Raw genomic sequence first — 27,100 nt, forward strand, 5'->3', positions numbered from 1 at the left:
TTTACAGTCTGAGAAGCCAAATATTATCATGAAGTTTCCTGCTTGTTGCCCTAAACAGGCACACAGTGATCATATAGTAAAAGTGCTCTGTGCAGTGTATTTCCGTTTCATTGGAAAGAAACCAAAACCGGAAGTTGTTTTCATTTACATTTAAATGCATCTTTAAATGCATCTGACCCCCAGACGGGAAATGACAGATAATTATTTTCTCTGAAGAGCTCCTTGTTTTCAGGGGAAACGGAGCCGAGTGCAGAGCTGCTACGGCCCAAACGTAGTTTCCAGCACAAATTACAGTCTCGTGATATTTGTTTCTGCAGTAATATCACTCTTTCTGAATACCCAAAAACTTTATATGACTTTCTTCTGAATCCCATCATTAACACTCAACAATGTAGGTTCACTCACTTACTTACTTTGTTAAGATGAAATAAGAGACGGAATCAGATGAGATTAGTTGAAATCATATGAAGGTGTTAGATATTAATATTGAAGACATCAGATGATGAGATGAAATTGATAACGTGAGACGAGATAAGAGAAGAAGAGAGTCAGTCTGGAATTAAATCAGACAGAGGTGGGACGAAATTATGTCAGAAGAAATGAGAAGTACTATGTAATGGGATTAGATGTGAGGCATCATGAGATGAGGAGATGAGATGAGGGGGAATAAAGACGCAGTATAGATTGAGATTAGATGGGAGAAGATAGCATAATTCAAGATGAGAGGCCATATTAGATGAGATTGAATGAGATTAGACAAGATGAGAGGATTTGTAAAATGAAATCAGATAGGTTGAGAAGAGAGTAGAGATTATATTAAATGAAATGAGAGAGATGAGATGAGAGAGATTTTAAAATGACAAGAGATTAAATGAGAAGCAGCATATAAAAAAATATTAGATGCGATCAGCTAAGAGGCAGTATCAGACACGATGAGATGAGATGAGATGAGATGAGATGAGATGAGATGAGATGAGATGAGATGAGATGAGATGAGATGAGAGGCAGAATATTACGAGATTAGGATACTGAATTATATTATGTACTTGTCATAGATACATTCATAGACCATTTGTTTGTCTGATTTGTAGCATAATAGCTGTATTAAAAAAAGAAAATTAAAAATAAAGTCCCAGATTATGTTCATAAAAAACAACTTTCTCGATTAATGAAGCAATAAAACCTTGTAAACAGGTGATGGGGGTGGGTGGTGAGCAGACACAGATTTTGACACCCCCAAAGCCATGATGTGGCGAGGTTCAGAAAGAAATCACTCTGGTTAGGGACAGGGATAGATTGTGGATTTGGTTTAATATCAATAAAATGAAATGTGTCACTGCCAGGTTTATTTTGTTTAAAGCCAAGACCACGATCTTGTTTAACCTCAACCAGGCACTCTGCCTGAACACACTGCGGTTGCTATGGCGGGTATCATGTTGCACAATCAGATATTCTGGAAAACATCAATCCAACATGCTGTCATGGAATATGTAACTGCATAAAGTCAACATGTTGTTCCTTGTTAGGAAAGTAAATTGCAAACAATTTGTTCTCAGTGATGATAAAAATCTGATCTGGACAATAGTAAGCTGTTCCCAACAGCATATTTGTTGTTGCTAATACGACGCATGACACAACGATTCTTGGAAATAAGCTTGATAAAATCAAAGATATTACCGTTAATAAAAAGTAGGAAAATACAATATTGCATTATGGTGCAACAGCACATAAATAACTTCTGCAAATGTTTTTTGTTCTCCTCATGTTTCAATATAGTCCCAGGTGTTCTCAAAATGTGGGAGGGCGAACCCCCTCCGGACCCCCGACGACAATCATCATAGACGTTTTGTGTCACGGCCAGTAATCATCCGTGGATTTCCAAATATTTTTAAACATTATAAGATATCTGGTAATTGTTAATGGCTGTACTCAATAAATGCGTGACTCTTCTCCAGCCAGTTAACTTCATATGGAATCTGGTAGATCTTTATATAGTCTGCAACTATTGTCTCTAGTTTATCATTTCAATTTCTCTCTATTACACTTATAACAATCCAGTAATGAAAATATATCTTAACAAAGTAAGTAATGGGTTAACCCTCCGCCTTATTTTAGTTTTTTTTAACATGACATGAACATGACAAGGCGTCTTCCTGACCCTCCCTCTGCATCCCCCCAACACTTTCAGAATAACTGCTGTGTGTGTGTGTGTGTGTGTGTGTGTGTGTGTGTGTGTGTGTGTGTGTGTGTGTGTGTGTGTGTGTGTGTGTGTGTGTGTGTGTGTGTGTGTGTGTGTGTGTGTGTGTGTGTGTGTGTGGTGGATCCAGCCTATCTGATTGGATTCAGACTGAGTGGTTTGTTCTTTCAAGTCCGTTACATCACACAGTGGAGGAACACAGTCCCGGCCCAGGATGGCCTTCCTGTCAGCGGCGCAGTCTTTCAACGAGGTGCGCAGCCTCTTTGCGTGGCTTCGGGAAGACTATCTCGGCTAATTGTCTGCGGAGCAGATGTTTTCGCTGCGCCACTTCAAAACACAAAGCTTCTGAGCGATCAGGAAACGGAGTGTTGAAAAGGGAGAAATCATCCCGGCGACCTTTGCTCCGCCTGAGTCCAGATTGGCATGCAAAGATGTTTTGTGTCGTCAGACAGTCGTTTAAAAGTTTGAAGCATTTCCAGATTATGCAAGAGCTTGCGATTTTATTGAATTTCCCCTCGGCTTGAGACGCGGTGGGCGATAACCCCGTCAGCGCGGCCCACCTGCTTCTGGACCAACACGCACTGAGGAATGTGAATTTGAGACCTCCCGGCTATCTGAGCTAACTAAAGCTAACAGTCTTGGAATTCGCTCGGACGGCGTGTTGGGACGGTTCACAAACGTTTACTGTTGACATCTGTTTCAATTTCTCAACCTAATCATATTTGCTCTCCCATTTAGAATAATTTTTTTTCGCAAATACAAACTAAGCCTAAACTGTTTGTGCACAGCAGCTGAAGCGTATTGAGCGAGCGTGGCAGCGAGCTGTCTGCGGTGGAACTCCAGCTCACATAAGCCGGCAGCGCGGCTGGAAATAAAACTGCTGTTTGGTCGGGATTATTGATCACATTAATATGCAATGATTATTTTCTCAGGGTGAATTTGTTGTCTAAACACCAGTTTGAAGCTGTGTAATTAAAAACAGCTTTGAAGGAGACTCCAGCAAAGAGATTTGACATTTTAAGGAACGTATTTTTGAAAACAGCTCCACTGAAGTGTTTGTTACGCTGCACTTCAATGGAGGAGATTTCAAAATGAATTATGGTTTTAAACTGCTGCTGAATGTTTATTTGTGCCATATCCACCACGATCCAGTCAGGAGGACAGAACAGAAAGGTAAGAACTGTCTCATTTAGCCAGATTTTACTCATGACAAAAAAAAAGATATAGATAGAAAGACAATAGTTCACATACTCTCAGTGGCGGTGGACAGTTCAAACAGAATTTATGAACAATAACAAAATTCTAAAGTCTAAAGTCCCCGTTCATGTCAATAAAGTTATTCTCATTTGATCTACAAACATGTAAAATTAACCCAACACATCGTCTTTTACTTAAAGTGCAAATGTACATTTTTCTTTTTTCTTTTATTGTCAAATATTACTTACTATTCTTGACATATATAACAAAAATAACTGAATCCACACATTTTTAATTTAATCAAACAGAATTTTGTTAGACTAACAATAACCTATATTTAAAAAAAAGGATGACAATGTAATTATTACCAATCCTGTTCTGGGATTTTTAAGATATTTGCTTAAAGGAAAAGCACATTGATTTTGAGTGTTCAAATGACAATAGTTGAGAACTTGTGTATCTCTTTGTTGTCTTCTGAAATAACAGTAAATTGGTGAAAATACAGAAATATACAGGAAATAAAAACTTTGTATTTCTTATAGCATAAATATAGTTTGTCCCCTTTGCTTTAATAAAACACCTCCTACAGTTTGCCTGAGTAATGAATGTATCTTAGAAATATTACAGTAGTACTTGGACAGTGACACAGAAATGTTCAGTGACTGTTTCTTTTTTTAAACACACACTCTTTAAGTAACTCATATTTGTATTGTTACATGGTAGTCCTTAATAACGTAAGTAAACTTGAAGTGGTACTAAAGCTCATTTAAAGAATAATTTAACAAGAAAAGGTTGAAATGTGTGTGATTGAAAGTGATTTGATTATTTAATTAGAATGTGAAGTTGTATCTTCATATTGACTTTAAAAAAAAGTTTTGGGATCATCCTGTAAAGGGTTGAATGGTATGAAATAATTATATTATTAAGACTTTTTGTTTTTTACTTGCCCTACTGAGGAAAACAAATATTAGTGAGATATTTTTAACATTGTTTCCACCAGTGAGAGTATTGGGGCTCTGAAGCTGCAGCAGCTAAATGGAATCCAGCAGAGGTTTTAGTTTTTCTTCATGTTATAAAAATGATTTATTTATTTGAAAAAAGAAAGATCCAGTTTAAAAACAAAACATTTCATTCTTAATTCTTATCCCTGCATGTTTTTCAATCATAATAAATGATATGATACAGCGGCCTGAAGCCTTCTAGCACATGAATTAGATTATTTGTGAACGCTATAGTTGTGTTATTTTCAGTACGAATAAACTGAATATTAACTCTGACCAGGCTGCCGTTCGAATTTATCTTTTATGTGAGACTCTTCCTAAACTGAAAATGGATCTTTTTGGCAGCGAGTCGGTGAAACTGGAGGAGAACATGGAAAAGTTGTGGTTGGAAATACTTGGAAATACTCCGCTGGATGGAGCTAAACCGGAGCTCCAAGTCACTGAAACCCAGTGTGAGGTAACCAGACAAGCTAAACACACGGCGCAGATTATCTTTCACTACATCTGTCTTTTAAGTTCGGCGTGAATAATGCATGAGCAGTATGAAAGAAACAAGTACGACGGAGAATTGACAGCAAAATATCCCGATTTTACTGAAAGTCGTTTGTATTTTAAGACAAAGTTGAAGGTGTCTGCGTTTGCAGATGGAGCCGATACGGCCAGTAATGACTTGTAAGTGACACTGAAGCCGGACAGAGTGCAGTGTTTTCATTAGATAACTTACTTGGATTACAGCAACACAAGCCAAACGCTTCAACTGCAAATAAAAGTCTAATGAGTGTAACATAAACAGCTGCATGGAATGTGAACTTAATGCCTCGCCGTTTTCTCCCCCCCCCCCCCCCCCTCAATTTTCTAACTTTAAAATTCTCGACACTTTCCACTTACGCTGCAAATAAATAAATAACAGGCAGTGTTGACACAGACTTAAAATGTTAGTTTTAATATACTTTTTGCGCAGTTGATGACTCCAGATACATTTATGAGCGTTTGCCAACAAAGCAAATTGAAGTCTAGCCCAAACAAACCGGGATGAAAGGTGGCCTTTGATCCGCGGCCGGCCCGAGTGACTCCGGGACTTCGGCTCGATTGTTTTCAGCTGAGGTTTCTCTGGGTGGCTTCACTTCAAGCTGCAGCTGAAGCTGCCGGAAACTGGATTTACTCGGGATTTTAGGAACCACAAAGTTGTTTCGCAAAAGCAGAAGAAAAAAAAAGAAAAGGAAAAAAAAAGAAACTGCTCTGCTAAACAGAGGAATATTTTCAAAGTTGTTGCAAGTAGCTCCTGGAGTTATTGTGATGTAGCATGACAAAAGCTCTAACTCGGAGTCTTTGAGCTAAATATACACTGTCTTCTCGGGCCTATAAGCTCTGTCATTTCACACCATTACCACTGCCCTGCAGAGCTTTACTTGGGAGGCTACGACAGCCCACATTCCATCTGATCATAGTTGTGTGTGACATTTCAAAGAGGATTATGTGAATGAAATGTGATAAAAACTATTTTCACGTGACCCCTGAGCACTTGACCCCCTATAGGCTGCAGCGCAGCGCGGCACCGAGCCTCCAGATTTTCTGGGACATGGGTCTTTCTTCCCGAAGCAGGCGACGAAAGAAATACAGGAAGTGAACTCTGATCAGGTGTGTGTTGTTGTTTTTCTGTGAGCTCAAAACCGTTTGCTGAATGTAAAATCGGTTTTCTCTACGTTGATAAATTTGGTGAATACAAGCAGAGGATTGAAAACTGAGCTGTAAATAAAGCGGAACGTGTTTGGATTCAACTCTAAAAGCAACAAAACAGCAAACGACCAAAAAAAAAGCAGATTTAATCTATCCCTGTACACGTAGCACACATACCCCCTTTCTTCTCCATTAATGTATTATTGTGTGTTTGTTACTCGTTGCCAACATAAATACCTTTATGCGCTTGAACATGTTGACAAAGCAGCCATGGCTCATTGGTGGTTGATGGATGGCCGTGTGTGCCGTGCTAATTATTAGTACACATAAAAGGATGCTGTTATTTCCAGACCAGGTCCCAGCCAGAGGGGTCACTGGGTAAATACGGAGCCATCAGTCTGCGACTATATCACTCAATCTTGATGTATGAGCACAGAGGTACAAATTAAACGTGCAGGGACCTTCCAGGGGGTAGCGCACTCACCAGGATGCCATTTGAGTTAATTCCTGTACGGGCCTCAGACAATAAGCCACTATAGCACATGGCGTAATTACTCTGTATACACACATCTGGAATTTAGCTCCCAGAGGAAACTAATACACTTAAAAAAAAAAAAAAGAAAGAAAGAAAAGAAAAAGGCCAAAGCATTTTCAATGTGCAAAGTGCAGTATGTGTGGGTAGGGCACGTGGAGGCAGCTGAGCTGTGTGTGTTGACTTCAAATGACAGCGCTGCTTAATACACACCAGTTGCTGACCTTCTCATGTCTTCTGCTCAAAGTTAATCACTGTTGTGGAAACAAGGACAAAAGATCGTCTCCGGGCCCTCAGTTCAGAGACGATTACATGTCATGTGTACAGTATCCCTCCAAATCCGTTGCTCGCCTCCTATTTTCCCTCCACACTTACAGGCTTCCCACTCCAGTTACAGCCATCTTGCTTCTATTTGGCGACATTACAGGCCCACTTTCCATACCAATCCTCTCCGTGTCATTTTGACAAACACTGGGCGAGAGAGATATGTACCATGCAGGACGCTTCCAGAAACAGGCTGCATCTGGATTTTATAGCAGCTCAATTTTCTCTGCTGGCGTGTGGCGCAGATTGGATGTGATGAGCCGGGCCGGCTAACTCGGAGTCTGCGAAAAACCGTCAACTCCGGACTGATATTGATATTGATCCGCAGGTTGAGATGGTTGCAGAGCATCAGCCATGACATGATGCGAGACATGGAGAGATGGCACGTCTGAGAGATTAGTCCTGGACTGCTGTTATTATCTCGAAAATGTGGCGAGCTCCGTCCATCCAAGTAATTTAGGGGGATTACGGGCTTGTTTATGCTCTCGTGTTTACGGAATTACAAAGTATGTTTCCACGGCAGCCATGCATCGCTCTGTGTGTGTAACCCGAGCACTTCTGTGCAGCTTTAAAAAGTACTTTGAAACGCAAGTACAAATATTTATAACTTTATTGATAGTTTACTTGTACAAGATGTACATTCATATTTTGTGAATCAAAAGGGGAAAAACAAACTGTACGATGGTTCATGTTCAGGCATGCTTGCATATGAAATGGTAATCATTTTAATGGGTACAACAAATTCCATGGAGTATTGTTTTAATTCAACCATCCCTGAAATGTCTGTAAACTCGGACACGCTACATTTTTTTTCTTTTTTTTTTAGGCAAACAATGCACTACAGCCACACCTTCTAATTCAAATTGAACACTTAAAAAACAAACATACAAAAATAAATGCAAAGCCATGTAAAAATGTACACTTGTAGTTCAGCTATTTCATCTTTCATAAACTTTCAGACAAAATAATAAATAAAACACCCATATGTTTAATTTAAAATGGAGACATAGATAAACATTTCTAAATGGAGGTCTGTTAACAGAGAAAATGTTTGGAGACTGTTAGAGGTACGTAGACCTGAAACCCAGCTACATCTTCCGCGCAGCTCTGACAGCAGTGTTTACAACAAGGTTAAAATAATCTCTGAATTTAATCCAAATGGTTCCGTCTGGAGCAACTTCTAAAATAGTCAGAATTGATCGGAAATGAATGATGAAATGTCACACATAACATGCAAAATTAGGATAAACAGAACATAAGCCTGGTTTGGGTTACGGTGCTGATTTGTTGATTTTTATTATCATTTTTCTTTCCAGAATCAAAAAAAAATAAAAAATAAAAGTTTTCCTAATGTGAGTACAGATCTTCATTTTATTTGACCCTCGTTTTTTTTTAGCATTGTTCAAAAATGTGCTCATGTCTTCCTTAACAAGCGACGGCTGTGCCCGATGTGTACAAAACGGATTGAATACACAGGAGGTCATGTGGGATATGGCACCTGGTTCCGAGTGACTTTCCTCCAACAAAATATACACCGTTGTAGAAAAGAAAAAAAAAAAACTGCTGTATTTTGGCAAAGAAATTCAACACTCCAACAGTGCATGAAAAACAACAAAAGAGTCATCGGGTCTCTTCATCGTTGAGGATTGACTGCTAGCTGTTCTTACTTTTTTCTTTTTGCTATTTACAGTATTGCACTTAAACTGCACACCCTTGCATTTCAGTTTGACTGATGCGTTCTTCATATTTTCAGATTTAGAAAAGAAGAAAAGTAAAATCCCATTTATATACCCTTTATCCCCGATAATGACCTTTTCGCTGATCACGTGACAATATTAAAGCCCGCTCCCACCCACATTTTCTCAATTAGCAAAGTAGTTTCTGCTTGTAGTGCCATTTGTAAACACCCACATACAAGACCTGAAGTGCAAAGGCTATCTTCACTTCTTTACCCAAGATACAACACAAGGAACAGAAAGAAAAAGAAAAAACAAAAGACAGAGAGAGCGCACACCGTGAGGAGTGATGCAAACCGAGGCTTGCTGAAACATGCCCAGCAACACGGAGTAACGTCTCTCCCCTCTGCAGCGGAGGAAAAAAGAGGATTGTTGCTTTTGTCCATAAGAGGAGGGTGATCGGACAGCAATGGAAACCTTTGACTTTGAAGGAGGGAGGGAGGAGGGAGGGAGGGAGGGGGGGGGCACGTGAGCGCATTGAATGGCAGTGTTAAAAACAGTTGTAAAGCGTTTGTGTCAGGTGTGGATGGAGACAAGTCCCACAACGGTCCTCCATTAGAGCTCATGCACTTGGCAGCGGCAGGGAACACAGTGGTTGGAGACAAATATGGCCCCTTTTTTTTTTTCTTTTTTTTTTTTTTAAAGGAGGTTTTTTTTTTCTTCTTCTTTTTTTTTTTTATAGCAAGAGATGGGAGGGGGGGGGGGTTGTAAAGATGAGAGCCGTTCCAATGCCTCGGTGAGGTGATGTGTGGGTCTGTTTTCCCCCCAAAGCTCAACCCTCTGTATTGTCAACATGGCGGCAGCGAGGCTCTGCTTTTGGCCCTGCTGCTGCCTGCCAGTTTGCTTTGTTCTAACGTCTTCTCGTCTGACGGGCCCCGGCCCGGCCCTCAGACAGACATCCACATGTGTTTGTACGGTCCTTGGGATGTGATCTGTGCCTGGAGTGGACTGAGCCACTGGCCCCGCAGAAGTCCTGCCTGTTGGGCGAAAAGTAAAAGGTGATTTCATTGGTATTTAATTACCGTTCTCTACAAGTGGTTTGTTTTGGCAGCTGGTTTTGTGACAATTTTCTCGCCCCCTCCTTCTTTTCTTTTTTTTTTTTTTCTTCCTCCACTGTTCTCCCTCTTTCTCTCTCACACACTCCCTCTCCCCCTTTCTCTGTATGTGTTCCTCTCTTTCATTCTCACTCAGTGTTTTTGTTTTTTTTAGTTTTAGCTGTGAGTGTCACGGCCCTTTCACAGGCTCAGTCTTGTGTGAGAGGCGATTATGGGCATCAGGCGAGCGGCGGGGCAGCCCGGTGGGGTCAGAGTCCCAGAGCTTCGGTGTGTTTTCTTGCCTTGAGTCGCAGGTCGGCGATGCTCGAGTTCTTGCTGTTGCTTTTGGCAGCTGCTGCCACTGCTGCTGCCGCGGAGGCCGAGTCGGCGAGAGACGCGATTGGTAGTCCGAAAGGAGGGGGTGGGAACATCAGGTAGGGAGCATGAGCGGCCAGGTGAGGGTGCAGGTGGGGGTGGGAGTGGGTGACCCCGTCCAACTGGAGCTGTGCTTGTACCTGCGAGGCGGCAAAACATGAAGTTAGTCGGTGTGAACGCCCCTGGGTGTGAGTGTGAGTGTGTGAGAGAGTGTGTGTGTGTGTGTGAGTTGAGGATTTAGGTTTCACAGTCTGACACTATTAAAATCCCCCTCAGATTTTACCCCCTCAGAGCTGTTGCTTACGGTGTGTTTTCTAAGAAAATAGTTAAGGGCTGCACTCTGCGCTTTAGCCCTTTTTTTCATGTCAGCTATTCTAGAAGTTAATGAATCATACATTGCTCTCAGACACCACATCCAATTTAATCGTCTAGAATCAAAGTCTTTCTAGGACCCCGAACAGATTTGTTTAATTCAGACTGAGGACTCCGTTATACCCTTGGAAATTTGCAGTCTTGTTATCCTGATTATGCATTCAATTGCATAAATAAACAATTTTGCACTAAAAAGATATTCACATATTTGGAGTTATAAATATTTATCTAGACATATTCCTGAGTCAAGGGGAAAAAGAAATCATAAGGAGCATAGGATATCAGTTTTCACATTCTTGGCAATTATTTTATAAGAAGTAGGTGAAAATTAAGCATCTGCTTACTTCAGAGGGAGCGAGCTGAGCCTGTTGCCATTTCTCATGTGTTTCAAACACCACGGGAAGAAGTGGGAAAACTTAAGTATTTCACGCTTTCTTCTCCAACCAAAATAGAATGACAGAAAGTCAAAGTTTTAGCTTGACTAAATATTATTTTTTACACTTTGCTCCCTTTTGCACGGGCATAAAATGAAAAACCCCCAAGAAATGACTCGTGTTGAAGTGGCCAAATGAGAAGGGAAATTAATCCGAACCGCACATGTGTAGGTTGCTAAGCAGGGGGAAGGCATCCAAACAAAGCCTCCCGCAAACACAAACTTTTCCACAGATCTCATTTACTACAAAATCAGGTAACAAACTGCAGCTGTGAATGACATTTTCCAAACGGATGGTACAATGGCTTCAGGTCAAAGTGCATTACCGGAGCTGATTGTTTAGCGCAATTTTGTTTGGCGATCTGGACATAAATCAATCAGTGCTTCACAAAACTGGCAGTGATGGTTCACAGAAATTGCGGATTAAAATGCTCTCGCACATAAGAATGCACAAAGTATTGTGAATTTTTGCCGCTAGTTTAGATCGCTCTTTCTTCATTGTTAATGAAGAAAGACAAGAAGACCTCGCCAAGGTCCAAGTCGTGACCTTACGCAGCCAATCTGCTTGTTTTATATGCATGTGTTGCATTGTAATATCTCGGTCTGTGCGTGCCTGTTTCAACCTCATGCAGCGTGCCTCTCTCAGTATGCAGGCCTCAAGCCTCCACCCCTGCCAGTGCAGCTCAACGCCAATATCCATCAGAGCCCACTCCATTCCCCGCTTTCATCATCTCTTTTATGTGCTCACGCCTGCCGCACTGTTGGCTTAATTAGGCCGCTGCTTTTCACAAGGGTCAAGCAGACAACACAGCAGCCGGGACGCAGAAGCAGATAGCAGCAGATCAAATGTCTGTCCACCTCTCCTCTCCCTGTACAGTCCAGCCCTCCGCACGCTGCTGCGAGGTGAAAGGTGCAATGAGGTCTGAGCTGCTCCCTCCCCCTCCGACACACACACACACACACACACACACACACACACACACACACACACACACACACACACACACACACACACACACACACACACACACACACACACACACACACACACACACACACACACACAGACAGACTCTCTCATCACTTACGTCTAATAACTCCACAGGGCCCATAGGTGTATGTGAACAATGTGAAAATACAAATATAGAAGGCCGACTCTGACTCCAGTTCCACCACGTATACACGCACACAAGCACATGCACAAAGCTTCAGCTCAGGTTTTAGCCCGCTTTTTCAAGATCGTGCGGGTTTTGACCCCCGACTTTAGCAGATGCTGAGTAATCACTGAACAACTGACTTCATTTACCTGTATAATAACAATTTTTACATTTAAATTGACTTAAGTTTTTGAGTTGCCTCAGCGAACATTTCTGCCTTTTTTAAGCATTTCCACCCCCAGACATATGAAAACAGGGCCTACCTGTTGGAAGGGCATCCGGAGGGCACCCATGTTGACATAGGGTGCTACTCTGCATGCATCGAGGTGACTGCCGCTGCCCAGAATAACACCTGGAGAGAAGGGAAAGATGTCTGTCAGACAGCCAGACAGTTGTTGTTATGTGAGATGAGGAGGTCAGAATTTCTTTCTTTTTTTTTCTTTTTACACATGCAGTCAAAAGATTGTGCCAAACTGTTACACCAAAATAAGTAGAATACAAATACAGGGCGAGGAAGAAGCAATATTTACCTTTGTGCATCTGGTTTTCCTGTTTTCGACACTTTGCTCTTCTGTTCTGAAACCAAACCTGTGAAAAAATAAAAAAAACAATCCATTATAAATCAGAAACGTTTCAAAACCAGTAAAATCATATATGTAGATCAAGTCCAAATGGTTGCACTAATAATATATAATGTATATTAAAGTGCAGGCTAGTGTATGCAATCACAAAAGAAAAATCGAATAATTGTTATATTAAAGGTAAAATGGTTATAAACGAGGGTGGGGAATTTTCAAAATAAAAAAATGAAGTTTAGATAAAAAAAATAAAAATAAAAAATTGAATATTCAGCTTTGAATCAAGATTAAACTGTTAAAAATGAGACATGATAATGATATAATCACAGAAATTATAGGAATATTAGAAGAGAACTGTGGTGATGTTTCTTTACAATGAAAAAAAAACAAAAAACGTTCTTAACCAGCTCCCTAATTTGCTGACTGCGTTTGAAGCTGCAGGCTAAGGCCCATTGTTAATCACCATCAACTTAATTTGGCTCGTTGAATAACATTATCTCCCCTCCCCTTCGACCCCGCAATGATTATCATTTACAGATGCGGGATTAGCGGCCGGGCGCGGACCACAAAGGGCGCAGACATGATGCGGCGAGGCGCGGCGCGGCGCGGCGCCGCGTGCGTAGAGACACGTGCAGCACCGCAACAACACAGCCGTCAATACCATGTCCAGTGTGAATTCTACTGAGTGAGTCGAGCAGACAGGGAACAAAAGTCACCCCATAAATAAAAAAATTATATTTATGTTAAAGCTTTCTGTCTCTCTCTTCAAAAATTACCCAGCAAATTATGGTTTTAATTGATATCAGAGGAATAAAACATATTTCAAATTGAGATACGTACAAACACATTCAAACATATCGTATTTTTATTATTATTATTATTATTATTATTATTATTATTATTATTATTATTATTAGTGTATGAAGCATCGGACTGTAAACCGTCGTTATTGTATAGGTTGTGAGTGATCAGCTCTACAGTGGTAAACGATGATAGAAAAGGTGTTTATGAAAATCCCAGGTGATTTTGCATAGACGCACAGTAATCCCTCAGATAAATCAAGGCTAATATTAGACGGGCCCGAGATCAATTCCAATTACGCGCCAGTATGTTAAGCAAAGTGAACTACACTGGTTCAGACAGTTATTTCTTCATTAAGGGCCACTCAATGATGCGCTTCACAAATACCCTAATCTCATTTCCTTTTTGATTTTTTATTAGAGACAGTGAATAATGACATTTAATTTAGCAGCGCGCCAGAAACCCAAAGATATTAGTCCTAACCGAATTACTGCCTGCTCCGCACCAAGCTCTCATAACTTTCAATTAGATTCATTGACAGCTGCTCGGAGCGCAGGTTCACAGCCTGCAACAGCCCTGCTGCAATCCACCCTCACCAAACCTGCAGAAAACAGGGTGTTTTTCACATTTTTCGTGTTTCTCGGGGAGGTCATAACAGGATCTGTGCGTAAACGTCCATTGGAGCAGAGAAAACAGGCACAGCCAGGCTGTTAAGTTCTTTCCAAGCACATTTGCGCCATGGATTATTTTAATGAACACAGTTTATTAGCGATAACTGCAGTGTGATAAGTGCAGTGCAAGTTTGTCTCGTACCACAGCCAACCAAGCCCGACAACGTTCAGCTCAAAATGGTAGTCGGTGGGCTCTTAAAGCTCCATGATGGGGCTTATTCATCCGATTAGATACATCTGAACAGCGGCAGAGTTGGCCCAGAATTGAATTATTTCTAATCTGTTTTTATGGGGACACTACATCAAGCCAATGGCAGATATTACAAAGAAAATGAGGAGGGATCCGAGTTGACATAAGAGCGCGTCCCCTGAAGCAGCCATTCAGCCTCTTCATTCATTTTAATCATAGCTTGGGATTTTTCTGTGCCTCTCCCCCCTCAGGCTGCTCGGATCGCAGGTTGTTGGTTCTGCAGGCCTACCTCTGCAAGTTCAGTAGGTTGTTACATCCCTGATGATTTACAGCAGTTTGCACTTGTTTGACAGGGATGGCTGCTACCAATACACCTCCCATTACACCGACGCCCCTTTTCCTCCTATTTTTTCGGGCGATTTTAATGTTTACTGCTTGACAGAAGAAACAGATCACATCCATTGGACCCAATATTTTCACTTGATTAATTTTGACAATGTAGTATAAATCTTAAAATCAACAGTAGGTATTTTTCACAAATGGAACTGACAAATGTGACATACGATCAAAATATTATGGCAGTGAAAAGGCATTTTAAAAAAAACAAACTGGACACTTTATAAATGCCCACGAGGCTATTAGAGGAATTTCAGACTTATTTCCTCTACTAAAAATAAATACATCATTTTCTCTGAGATGTGTTATAAAATAACTAATTAGAAATAGGTCATTTTTGTGCATATGGCACACACGGTTATTTCTTTATATCATGAATATAGAAGAAAATACATTATCATTATCAATACGTTTTTATATAATTTAAACATAAAACGTGGCTCACTTAAATTTGAAGCAGTTTTATGGGATTATAACAGGATAAACATGAGGGCAAATTTTGTAAACACGACTGTCAAAAAGACCGTATAAAAACGAGAGCATATGAAAGGGAAAAAACACACATGCATTGTTTATGTGCTTGGCTGTATGGTTGGTTAATTGTTTCATAAGCATATAATTACAATATAAATTCACAAGGTCTGAGTTTCTGCCCTAATTAGGAGCATAATGTTTTCCCTCTTCATTATAATATTGTTTTTTAGCACACACCAAGGACTATTTAGATGATTCGCACAATCCCCACACACGTTGGAAAGAGATGTGACTGAACAATTCATCCACACGTGAAAAAGAAACTCGGATGAAATGTCACCATGAGATCTCCAAACACTGTCTGTTGCGCGCCCCGCAGCACCGTGTTAATCACCGCTCATTACGCACCACACGCTTGGAGAAGTGTGTGTGACACATGGTTGAACTCCTCACCTGCACTCTGGCCTCGGACAGTCCCAGCCGCTGGCTCAGCTCCTCTCTCATGAAGGCGTCCGGATAGTGCGTCTCGTCGAAGAGCCGCTCGAGCTCGTTGAGCTGCTCCAAAGTGAAGTTAGTGCGACTCCTCCGCTGCTTCAGTTTGCCCTGCGCGTCCTCGTCTTCGGACTTCACGTCCTCCTTTTTCTCCTTGCAGTCGTATATTCCTGTTTATTCGCACCCCCGAGGTTGGAAAAAAAAAATAAAAAAAAAAAAGGGGTGAAAAATGGGTTTAAATTCTGGACTCCTTGCTGGAGTGAAGATAGACACGCCGCCTTGCACTGCTTTACTGACACACACATGCACTTTACTGGTCCTTCATAAAGCCCACACTGGGCCCTGACAGGGGGGCCTTAGGCCCGGCAATTTGACAGCAACACTCACACACACACACACACACACACACACACACACACACACACACACACACACACACACACACACACACACACACACACACACACACACACACACACACACACACACACACACACACACACACACAAACACACAGATTACACAGCCTATTTCTTCAAGTGGGAGGCCTGTGGCTGTATTTCCAGCCTCCATAAGTCAGCTTGTACCGTCAGTGCCGTTATAAAAGTAAATCAGTCAATACATGGCATGTAAGCCTAATAAGGCTGTAAGCGATTTAAAGAGCAGAGAATTAAGCTTCGGCTAAACGGAGAAGATTTCGGTCTAATTACTTGCTCCCGCAAAATGGACTGAGGTTATTCAAGGCTATGAATAAAAAATGGTCCGTTGCAGCATTTCTATCTTTTTTGTCAATTAAAAAAAAATAACGCAGTGTCTGTAATCTACTGAGTTGCACAGCAAAGCTGTCAGTCTATAGGCTGATCTATTTTTATTAGACTATACTGTACCATTAGGTGTTATCTGTCTTGTTATTATTAGTAACACAGTTGACAACTGCTGCAATTACCTGCCTGTTCAGACGCCTTTTACTGTTTGTAGTTTACTGTCATGAAACTGTTTATTTCCCCAAACTGTAAGATAACTGACGTATTATATAAATACTTAAACAGATGTATCCCCTACAAACAAAACAGTTGTTTATTTCCATCGGCTGGACTTTTTAGGTGTATAAAGCAAAATAAGACATTTCCATCGATATTGGTTTAATTATACAATGAATATAGTAATATGTAAAATGGTTTCAAAGACCTACAAAGAGAACATTGACTGCTGAGGCTGCCATTAATTGATTGCTAATTTTAAATTGAAAAATATAAACCATTTTAAAAAACAGATCGACTCTAATCTCTCCAGCAGCTTTATTTGTTTTAATTCACTCACAATTTTACGCGTAAAATAAAAATACATGTCTTGTTACTTGTGGGTGTATCACACGATGAAACATGGCAATCCTACAGGCTACACATTTTAAAGGACACATTAAATCAAATCAACGTTAGTTAAGCTTGTAACTGATGCTCTCTTTAACATAAAATACGTGTAATAATGTGGTTAGTATTATAAAATGGAGTACAGACCCAAAACGTGCACTTTAATATTACTATGGTGCCAAATGTGACACTAAATGTTAAATTATTATTAAAACGAGGCTGCAGACTGTTTTAAGATGTGTTACAAAAGCCACATTGATTGTTTAATTTTTTCTTTTTTTGTCATTTAGTAAAAGAAAGACTCTGAAAACAACCATTAAACAGTTAATAGGACGGTCAAGCGAAGGGCCCGCCTCCTGCTGCGTAAAAATAATAATTGTAATACCAGAATAATGTGTTAACTTCAGGGAACCTCTTCAACTACACGTATTTAAACTACTAAAGTACACTACAGCCCTCATTATGAACGGATTCGAATGTTTACTTTTTTTTCTTTTGTCAAAAATGTTGCTCCTGGTTCAACACAGCTAAACTTGGGACATTTTCCCGTCATGACACGGATCATTTTCTGAAGATTAAAAAAAGAAACGCTTACCCTCTGTCGCCCTCGAAACATTAAAGTCCTTGAGTTTCTCCTTTTCCAGCTCGACGTGGTCCTTGAACAGATGCACCGGGCAGTGGTTGCCCTCCGTTATGTCCTGCAGGTTTGTCTCCGGGCTGCCCAGCTCCCGAGCCCGCGTCAAGCCGCTCTCCAAAACTTCCCTGTACGTGATACTCTCTTTGCTGCTCTCTTTGGTTTTCTGATCGAACGATTTCGACACGAATGCCGTAAGTTCTTCCATGGTCGGCTCTGTCTCTCAGTAGTGGTCCTGGTCAGGGAAATCCACCGTGTATATGTGCACACTCTCGCCGAGTCTGTGCGCACCAGCACTGCTCACGGATACGCGCTTTTTGGAGGCTGGCAGCAGCGATAGATAGAAGGGGTGGAGAGGAGGTGAGATCACTCCTGCTGTTGTGACTGTGTATTTGAGAGCTCACTATTTATACACGGCCACCTCAGCCCAGCCCCCCTACCCCTTCTTCCCTCCGATCTCTGTGTCTTGAGCAATTACAGGCCGGCTCGACTTTGCAGAATTCAACTTTCAGCAGCTTTTTTCTTTTTTTTTTTTTTCTTAAACCGTCTTCCACAAATCAATGATGGGACTGATGGAGGCGGTTAATTGAATTACGGGGTCATTAAAATGCCTACGGTGGCTCACTCCTGCGAGGAGGCTGTATATGGCTGTTATGTCTAATTAATCCGGCGAAAATTTAATTAACGAGATTAGGAGATACAGACGCCGGGGTTTGAGGGATTTCCTCTTGATTTTCCCGTTGTTGTTTGCTGAGTTGATAAATCTGTTTCGGAGATCATCTGTGCATAAACCACCTCTGGTGTATCAGCTGATTGGACTTCACTAAAGTGGGATTAACAGGCAATTTCTAGGGGCCAGAGCGCATGCATGCGTGGAGAGACTCTGCACTGGCAAAGGAGCATTTTAAAAAAAAGTTTTCAATTAATTTAAAATGTATACTTCAGAAAAAATACTGAGGCGAAACTTTCCAACAAATGGTAATTATGTGAATTTACTATCTAGATAAATCATTAAACTCTAATATTATATTTTCTACTCACACCAGGAAAGCCCATTTCCACTTTTTTAAAAAAAAAAAAGTTACTTTAAGATGCATTTTCCACACAAATATATATCACATAAATACAAACACATACTGCTTGTGAACCAACACTCAGCAGCAACAAATACATAATTATATGATGGTGTTTTAATTAATATTTAACCGGTCTAAATTCAGGTCCCTTTTGAGTATTCACTAGTAATCCATCGCGGGTTCCGGTTACAAAAAGGGATAGAAATCAATAGATATCAGCAGTGAAAAAATGTTCCCTCTATTTACAGCATTTTCATGGGAATAAGTGAGCCCATAATGGCTTAACGTTATCTAAGTCGTTCATCAGTCCAGCACACAAACACAAAAGGCCGGGAGAGGAGTGTGATCCCCTGGGTGCGCCGCCCTGAGCGGCCCGCCACTGCGAAAGTCTCATATCTCAGCTCTCTAATGACTCGGTTTGATGTCTCTCCATTTATCAGTTGAGCCCGCTTCACATCACTGCGGCTGACGCACAAGTCGAGGTCTCTCCCTTGTGCCATGAACTGCGCCTTTTGTTGTTAATAGACCTAAATCCTCTTTAAGACGCAAATCTGCGCTCCCAGTCGTGTGCCTCGATGTCATCCTGCTGCAAAGTGGCGTTTACAAAAGGCTCCTCTGTTTGGAACGAAATAATCCACCATCAGGGATTTCTCTATATTAAATTACAAAAAAATATTTAAACTTTTACGTACAACTTGTATTTATGTGTCCGAGACACTGACATATAAATACGACTTTTATTTCTATTGTTAGTGGTCATTTAATGCTTCATTTCAAGTGCACATGCCTGTGGATGTGATAGTGAATGCATGCGCACAACAGCAGTCTGTGGAAATCAATATAATGTTTACCAACACAGACGGAAGTAGGCCACATATATTTAAAAATAGTTATTAAGGGTTATTTTGTATTTTGAACCGTGTTACCAACACCAAAACACGTATTTACTTATTCTTTAGTGAGAAAAACATTCTTGCAGAGTAATAAAAGAAAATACAGTGCTAGGAGGCCTATACCCAGCGCCTGTTTAATATGAATGACGAGCACAGTGCCCAATTAAAATAAGACAGCGTAAAGCCATGTGCATATATATTTCATACATTTCAGGTTTTAGTTTTATAAAACTGTATAGATATTCTGGCTCATTATACGACAGTTGTGGGGCACACAGATATCCCCCCCTCCGCCTCTGCTTTCTCTAAATATTTATTGCAAAAGAAATTACTGCACGTAAACTGGCAGACATGAGCCATGTGTTGTCCAATCAGCAGCAGCCTGCAGGAAAATCAGAAGGAATCCAGGAGGGATGCTTTTTACGCACCAACGCTGGTGTCGCTACAGTTTAGTGGCCAAAAACTCTTAAAGGGGCCTCAATCATATTTCCACTTGCCGTTCATTCCCCACGACTCCGACACCCCGCCTCTCCAGCTGCACGAGCGCAACTGTGTTATGGTATTAATTACTCAATCACTTGTTTATTAGCAGTTATTTAACCCAACGCGACAAGACCAATAAGAAATACATATATTTCGCCTGAAATTAACAAATAAACACAACTACTATTATTATTATTATTATTATTATTATTATTATTATTATTATTATTATATTGTTAAATAAATGTAATTATAGTACTTTTTTAAATTTACAAATCCAATATTCAAACTGCAATTCAATAGCTCAAGACACATACACATACTTTTTAATGTCTAACTCATTCAGCTATTCAGTTCAATCACTATCAGTAATTAAGAGTGATGAGTGTATAGTTTTTGTTATATACCTAAAATTCTAACAACATTGATTGCTTATGTGTAGGGCCTGTGCACATGACCATTTAATAATGTTTTGGTGTATTAAATCGAACAAATTGGTTAGTTAATGCATTTATTCCCTAAAACATGGTTGAAATTAGACAATCTGCTTTATTCAAGAGTCTGAAAGTATTGTAAGCCCCCACCATGGAGGACACACCAGGTTTATTTGGATGTTTGTCTATAAATTTGATTAAAATGTGTCTTTACAGGTTTCAGGGTGTGATGAGTGAAGTGTTTTACCGTCCACAGACATTGTAATGGCCTGATCACCACCAGGGAGCTGAGGAATTCCTTCTTTACCTGCTTGTGATGTCTTTGGAACATTATCAAGACATCAGCAGACTTAAATGAGTCTGTGCTGGCTGGTGGAGAGAGAGAGAGAGAGAGAGAGAGAGAGAGAGAGAGAGAGAGAGAGAGACTGTAGCAATGCAAAGTAATGAGCAAAGCAGGATTCTGTTGCTGCAGATGATCATCAATCAGATTTACACACTGCGTGGCATTTCAAAATTAGGATTGAAATACTTTAGAGCTTGGTGCAGCACATGGGAAGGTTTGAATCCCCATCTGTCAGTATTCACTTGTAAAAAAAAACAAATGGAGAGAGGGAGCGAAGGGGTAAAGAATACTGAGAGGCCCAGAGCACAAGCAAGTCCACAAGTCTACACGTCAACAAATGCCACAGCACTGCATCAACCTGTTCCCTCAACAGACTAATCCCACAAGGACGGGGGTCCTAAAAATACAGAATTGACCTCATGGAAGTTTTCTTAAATTCTTTTAGAAGCACAATTTGCAAACTTCTTCAGTGTTTTTAAGCAAATTTTTTTTTTTAATGTCCATTAACTGCCTATTACAGAAGAAATCACATGAGTAAAAATTAAGGACGAAAACTAATAGAAATTCTCTTCTCTCTGCATCATGCCTTAGGAAAATCATAATATATGGCAGATGTGATGGTCCAAATATTATACTTGGCCCCACGAGGACAGGAGTTGACTTTTGGAAATGTTACTCAAAAAGCAACTACAGCACCTCTAGCTTGTAATGTAATTTCCCTGAACATAAAGCCTTTATTTTTAGAGGGGCACTTATCTTCAAATATCATCATCTTGTCCTGTAGGGACAGTGCAAGAGCAAAAAAAAAAAAAAAAAAAAATTCAATATAACGGTTTACTTGAATTTGATTCAGCAATGCAGATGCAATACAGATGTGATCCTGCACAAAAGCAAGATTGGATTTTTCTCCTGGCACAAAAAAAAAAGAAAAGAAACATTTTCCCTGTGAGGATGAAGAAGAGGGTTCTACACATGCAGTCTTGTTAATGACAGTGATTGTGTGTGTGTGTTTATTAGAGTCCTCTGGCTTGTCTGCGGGTGCCGGGATCTCATGGTTGCTTCATTGTCTTGTGCCTTCATTTAGGTCCTTTTTGCAGAGCTGCAGCGGTCCACAGAGACTACAGGCTGTTCTACGTTCAAAAGCATTGTCTGCCATCTAAATGAGGCTTTCGGGGCAAAAAAAGAAAAAGGGGGGTGAGGGGAGGGGGGTGTAGGGGGTTCAACATGAAAATACCACAATGTGCTGAACATTAGCTCGCACTCAACTGGGATGTTTTGGGAATATGTTGGTTGTGCTTTTTAGATTGTTATTTTTCCCTGTGTATTCTCTAACTGCTATCTACCCACAGGCAACCAGGGCCTCTAGTTTGAGGGGGGGAAAAAAAAGGCATGAAATTGACATTATTCCCTTAAATACGTTCAGATTTTCGAGGAAAACACAGTAATCCACTGGCAACGCTTCCAAATGAAACATACTCGCGTGTTTGTAACAATCAAGCTTTAGTCTAAACCACTTCATTAATTTCCAGCACTTCCTTAAAATCTATTCTTCTCGATTATGCTGAACATTAGAGTTTGTTTTTTCTCTCCCCCTCAACTCCCCATATGGATGCAGTTTTTCTTATGGTCAAAGACTCTGGGGAAATGCAACGATTTATACAAATCAATAGCGTTCAAATAATTCATGACTGATCACATGGTGTTTTAGCTCCTTATTTGCAGTAGAAAACCGTGTTTTGTTTGGCTCCCAGAGGGCAACATGAAAGACCCGGGGAGAGGCGGGGAGAATTGGGAATGGAATGGAGAGAGAGTGCATGAGGATAATAGGAGGACATTGATCATTTGGTGCACAAGCAGACAACTGAACATGTGAGTCAGTCCTAACAAGATGTATCATTTATATATTATTTAGACACATCTGGGCTATCCGGCCACGTTGCATCAGGTTTGCGTCATCATCTGTGTAGGGGACAGACTGTGGTGACCTGAGACGATAAGAGGAAAATGTTACAGACGTAATTGTCTAATTTCTACTGTCCAGCTCCCAGAAAAGACTCAGAAAAAGAACACAAAAAGAAGGAGGCGAGTTGTGATAGAAATAAAACCACCAACATGGCAGTCAGTTTGATCCCGATTTCACTCAGATCATTCAGTGCTGTTCAGTTAAAACTACTATTACGGGTTGCGGAGGGATATAAATCCCATTAGTCAGTCACAACTGGTAATAAAAATTAATTTAGTAAATGTTGAGATGGATCAAGTTCCTTCTTGGCAGGGAAACGTCCCACAGACATGTTAACAATGTCTTCAGAGACCAATGAGGCCCGTTTACAATAAGTGTCTGTTTTAAGTCACTTGCTTGTGTGTGTGTGTGTGTGTGTGTGTGTGTGTGTGTGTGTGTGTGTGTGTGTGTGTGTGTGTGTGTGTGTGTGTGTGTGTGTGTGTGTGTGTGTGTGTGTGTGTGTGTGTGTGTGTGTGTGTGTGTGTGTGTCTCACCACAGCGGGCTATAAGGGGTCCCTCTGGTGTCAGCCAGAGAGCAGCCATTTGAGGCAAACTGGCTTTAATAGAGTGATGCTACACTTTCTCAATCACACAATTAAAGGCCCGTCTGGAGAGAGCAGCAGAGAGAGAGAGACCTCGAGAGAGAGGGAAAGAGAGAGCGAGACTTAACTGTGAGTAGTGCAGTGAGTAAAAGAGAAAGAGAAAGAGGGATAGGATCTTTTACAGAGAGTGATTTATGTTGTGGCGCTAAGGAAAGAAGAGTCCTTGATAGATGACTTCATCTGAATTAATTAACAGACAAGGCAGAAGAAGGAGAGAGAGAGAGAGAGAGAAGGGTGTAGTGGATTTTGAGGGGAGACTGAGATAAAAAGAGATGAAGAAAGCAGAGAGGAGGTCTGTCGAGGAAAAGAGAGAGGTAGAGCAGAAGGAGAAAGGATGAATGAGAACAGATGTCACAGATTAAGATGTGAAGGGTGAAACATGAAGCAGTGACGTGTTTTTACATGTTGTGAGATTAGTGAGTGACTGGACAGGAGTGACCACTGCAACCGGGACAACACAGACAACCAGCGGGCAGTCCGCAACGTGTGGTTTCATATACCTCCATCAGTAAAAACTGCTTCAGTACAAGATTTCAATAGTGGAAGAAGAACTAAAATGCAGCCTCAGAAGCCGTTGCCAATCATTGCATGAGAACCTTCATTTAATGTGCAGAAATCTGTTTATACAGTCAGTGTCTCACAACCCGGGCTCCATTCTTGCATTTCAATTTGCTTATCAGATTGTAAGCAGCACACAAGACGGGATGTTTTACCCTGGGCCGTCTGAGTATCCGCGACTCAGAAAACTTTGCTCCCAAAGGTTAAATCTTTGTCAGATTCAGAGCCAAAGGTTTTCAAGATCCGGCATTCTTGTAGTCTTTTTTTTTTTTTTTATTTGTTTGACCCACAAATGTAAAGACAGGAATACACAGAGAAATGAAGAATCCAAGACTAAAACGAGCTGAATTATGCCAAGTGGCCCGTTTAGAAGAGGGGCACCAGAGTGTTCAGCGTCAGACTGATCCGTCATGTGCCGCAGGCTGTCTGTTGGCTGAAGGCAGGCTTTGATGGGCCAAATCATCGCCTCTCTTCTATCAGACATTTCTATCATCTCATCTCTTTGAATCTCTTATCTTCCCTCCAAAGAGACAGAGGCCAGAACTCCAGTGACTACAGTCAAACTCCAATCCGCTTTTTGTCGATCTCAAACATTGTTTGACGTCCTCCGATGACATTTAGACACCGAACGCGGCCGAGATTGGCATGTAGTATTTTTGACTTCTAACTGCGCGCCTCAGATTTGACATTTTGGGTTTCGGCTGGACAAGCACTGCTGCTACTACATAGTTAGGACGAGGAAATTCTTAGCTGTGGATGTAGGTGATGGTTCCATAGTCACTGAAGCGCAGTCAGACACTGGTGGACGAGGAGGGCTGCGATAGACAGGAATGAAAGGTGTGATTCCTTTTTAGCAGAGGCAGTGAAAACACCATGAACATGTCAAGGAAAACAGGCAGCTGTCTGTTAAAAAAGGGGGAATGAAGTGCAGCGAAGGCAAACTATTAAAATCACAACTCTGCCTGAAGGTTTAAGCCCCATAAACATTTCCGATCGTCTGCATCATTATGATCCACCGAGAACTCACAGGTCTTCTTGGTCAAACCGGCTTCCTGTTCCCGGAGTCAGAACCAAACATGGAGAAGAGAATATTCGCTTCAGTGCACCAAATTTCTGGAAACCAAAAATCACTGTTCTTTTACAATCAGGCTGAAAACATGTTTGCTGCTTTCTTTCAGTCACTCAATCGTTCATTTTACCCTGCGCTGAATTCTTCACTCTTAGATTGCAATTAGTGTTCATTCTCTTGTAAATTTTTCATTTTAATATTTTTCAAATTTGTTTTCATTTTCCACTGCATGTTTGTTGGATGTGAAACACTTCAGATTGCCTTTTTGTTAAAATGTACTCCCAATAAAGTTGCCTTGTCTTTCTAACATTCCGGATAATATAAGAGAGGCCTTCAGTAGCAACACACTGATGTTTATAATAATGGCAGCTACACGTCGAGCAATAAACAGTTTTATATGTTGTTGTTGTGTGTGTTAGTAAAGTGGGCAGTGGTGCATAGCTCCTATATAACGTCATTACAAGCTGCCAGTTAAAGCTCGGTGAGGTGCAGTAGGCAGGAGGAACCTGTCACTACTCATCCATCCATCCTTGTCTGCTTGAACTCGGGGTTGATGGGAGGAAGAAGACCCTCTGAAGACCACAGCAGCCGCACCAGCTGAGAGCCATAATTAATCTAATTCCCCCTCAATTCATTTGGCACACCTAATCTATAGGTGCAAGCAGCACAGATGTGCAACTGAGAAGTGTCATATTAAATCTAAAACAGAGCACGTTTCTTGCGCAATTCCTGGTATTTCTTTTTTCTTTTTAATTACATCACCCCCCCCCCCCCCCCCCCCCCCCCCCATCCCTTCTTCTCTTCATCCAATCGCCTCGTCTATCCGTCTCACCTCAGATGGATTCAGGCAAAGCACGTGGTCACGAGACATGACTGGGTAATCAGAAGGTATTAGAACGTGTTAACAAGCCCAAAGCTGAAAGACAATTCCCCTCTCGATATTAAAGCGATAACACAGCAGAGGAGCAAAAAGCAAATGGCCCAAAGCCTCCAGCTATGCTCCCTTCCAAAGTTGTTTTCCCGGAAAATTAGGCAATTGACTAATGGCGTAAATGCTGTTAATTACCAGCACCAGTACCCCAAACAGTCGTCTCTGCCTGTAACTAATAAGAAATCAATTAGCTAATGAATTGGTCATTAAGTGAAAAGCTAATCTTGGCCGAGGTATTTTTTAATGATTATTTTTCGCCTATGATCCTGACTAATTGCCGTTGTCATACGGCGCTCTCAGCTTTCAGCATGCCTAATGAAGCTTCATTAGATCATAACTGGCACTCTTGGAAGATTCGCGAGCAAACCTGCTTCCCAATTATTTTTAATTGCCAGACATTCTGCACAAACAAGTGCTGCTGCACCTTGCCGAACAGGAGAACTCGGGCTGGCTGTGCTGCGCTTCCTTCATGACTTCATTTGAAGCGATTAGAGCGTGGGGCAGGGTCGTCGCCGAGCTGCTGTTGTCTGTGGTGGATTTAAAGAGCCCATCAGCTCAAACTGCTGGGCCTCATCGCCGCGCTCCCTGCCTCACTTTGATTTGGGCTGTGGAGAGACGCCGCTGCTTCCAACGTGGCACGGCCGACTCCGTGTCGCCCGTGTGCACGGACACCGACGTACAAATTGTGACGATAACACGCGCAGACAAAAGAGACGTGTGTATTTAACTGGTGCTTCTCTTTTTTTTTTTTGCACAAACACATAAACACACACACACACACACACACACACTGCATGCAGCATCACACCTGTACATGTGTCAGCTGACAGAAACAAAGGAGAGGGAGCATCCCTCCCGGGCATGAATAATTAAGAAAAGACAAAAGAGTCTTGTTTTTTTCCTCCTGTATCACCTTCTTTTGAGTGTCTAGTAAACCCCAGTGTAGTGTACTCTGAGTTCTTCGCTAATAAGATGGAGGATCATTCTCTCCATGGTGCTTACACAACACATGTTTCCAATCTGACCCCTGTGCAAGTATCTCTCTCTAACGTGAAGAGCCTCGTGGTG

The 27,100-nt window shown here is 41.2% G+C and overlaps 1 protein-coding gene across 2 annotated transcripts; it reads right to left on the reverse strand.

The window, feature by feature from the left end:
• Positions 1–9,342: 9,342 nt before the first annotated feature.
• On the reverse strand, positions 9,343–18,024 carry shox (shox homeobox). 2 transcript variants are annotated; one of them, XM_080479216.1, is made up of 6 exons: positions 17,603–18,024; positions 15,599–15,807; positions 12,566–12,623; positions 12,299–12,387; positions 10,001–10,213; positions 9,343–9,641 (listed from the first exon to the last, which is right to left on the reverse strand). In XM_080479216.1, the coding sequence occupies exons 1-6, from the start codon at positions 17,847–17,849 to the stop codon at positions 9,552–9,554; spliced, it is 906 nt and encodes a 301-aa protein (XP_080335342.1). In that variant the 5' UTR covers positions 17,850–18,024; the 3' UTR covers positions 9,343–9,551. The 2 variants fall into 2 exon arrangements, with proteins under 2 accessions (XP_080335342.1, XP_080335341.1); XM_080479215.1 differs by having other exon boundaries at positions 12,299–12,408.
• Positions 18,025–27,100: the final 9,076 nt, after the last annotated feature.

Source organism: Lipophrys pholis, assembly GCF_963383615.2.
Source record: "Lipophrys pholis genome assembly, chromosome: 13".
NCBI lineage: Eukaryota > Metazoa > Chordata > Actinopteri > Blenniiformes > Blenniidae > Lipophrys > Lipophrys pholis.

Bases quoted from the DNA above. Each gene is read 5' to 3' on its own strand.
- shox (XM_080479215.1), bottom strand. From the start codon at position 17,849: ATGGAAGAACTTACGGCATTCGTGTCGAAATCGTTCGATCAGAAAACC. The intron at 15,808-17,602 runs GTAAGCGTTTCT...GCGAATAAACAG, and splicing joins TGTTTCGAGGGCGACAGAGG to GAATATACGACTGCAAGGAG. The intron at 12,624-15,598 runs GTGAGGAGTTCA...ATTTTTTCACAG, and splicing joins TGTCCGAGGCCAGAGTGCAG to GTTTGGTTTCAGAACAGAAG.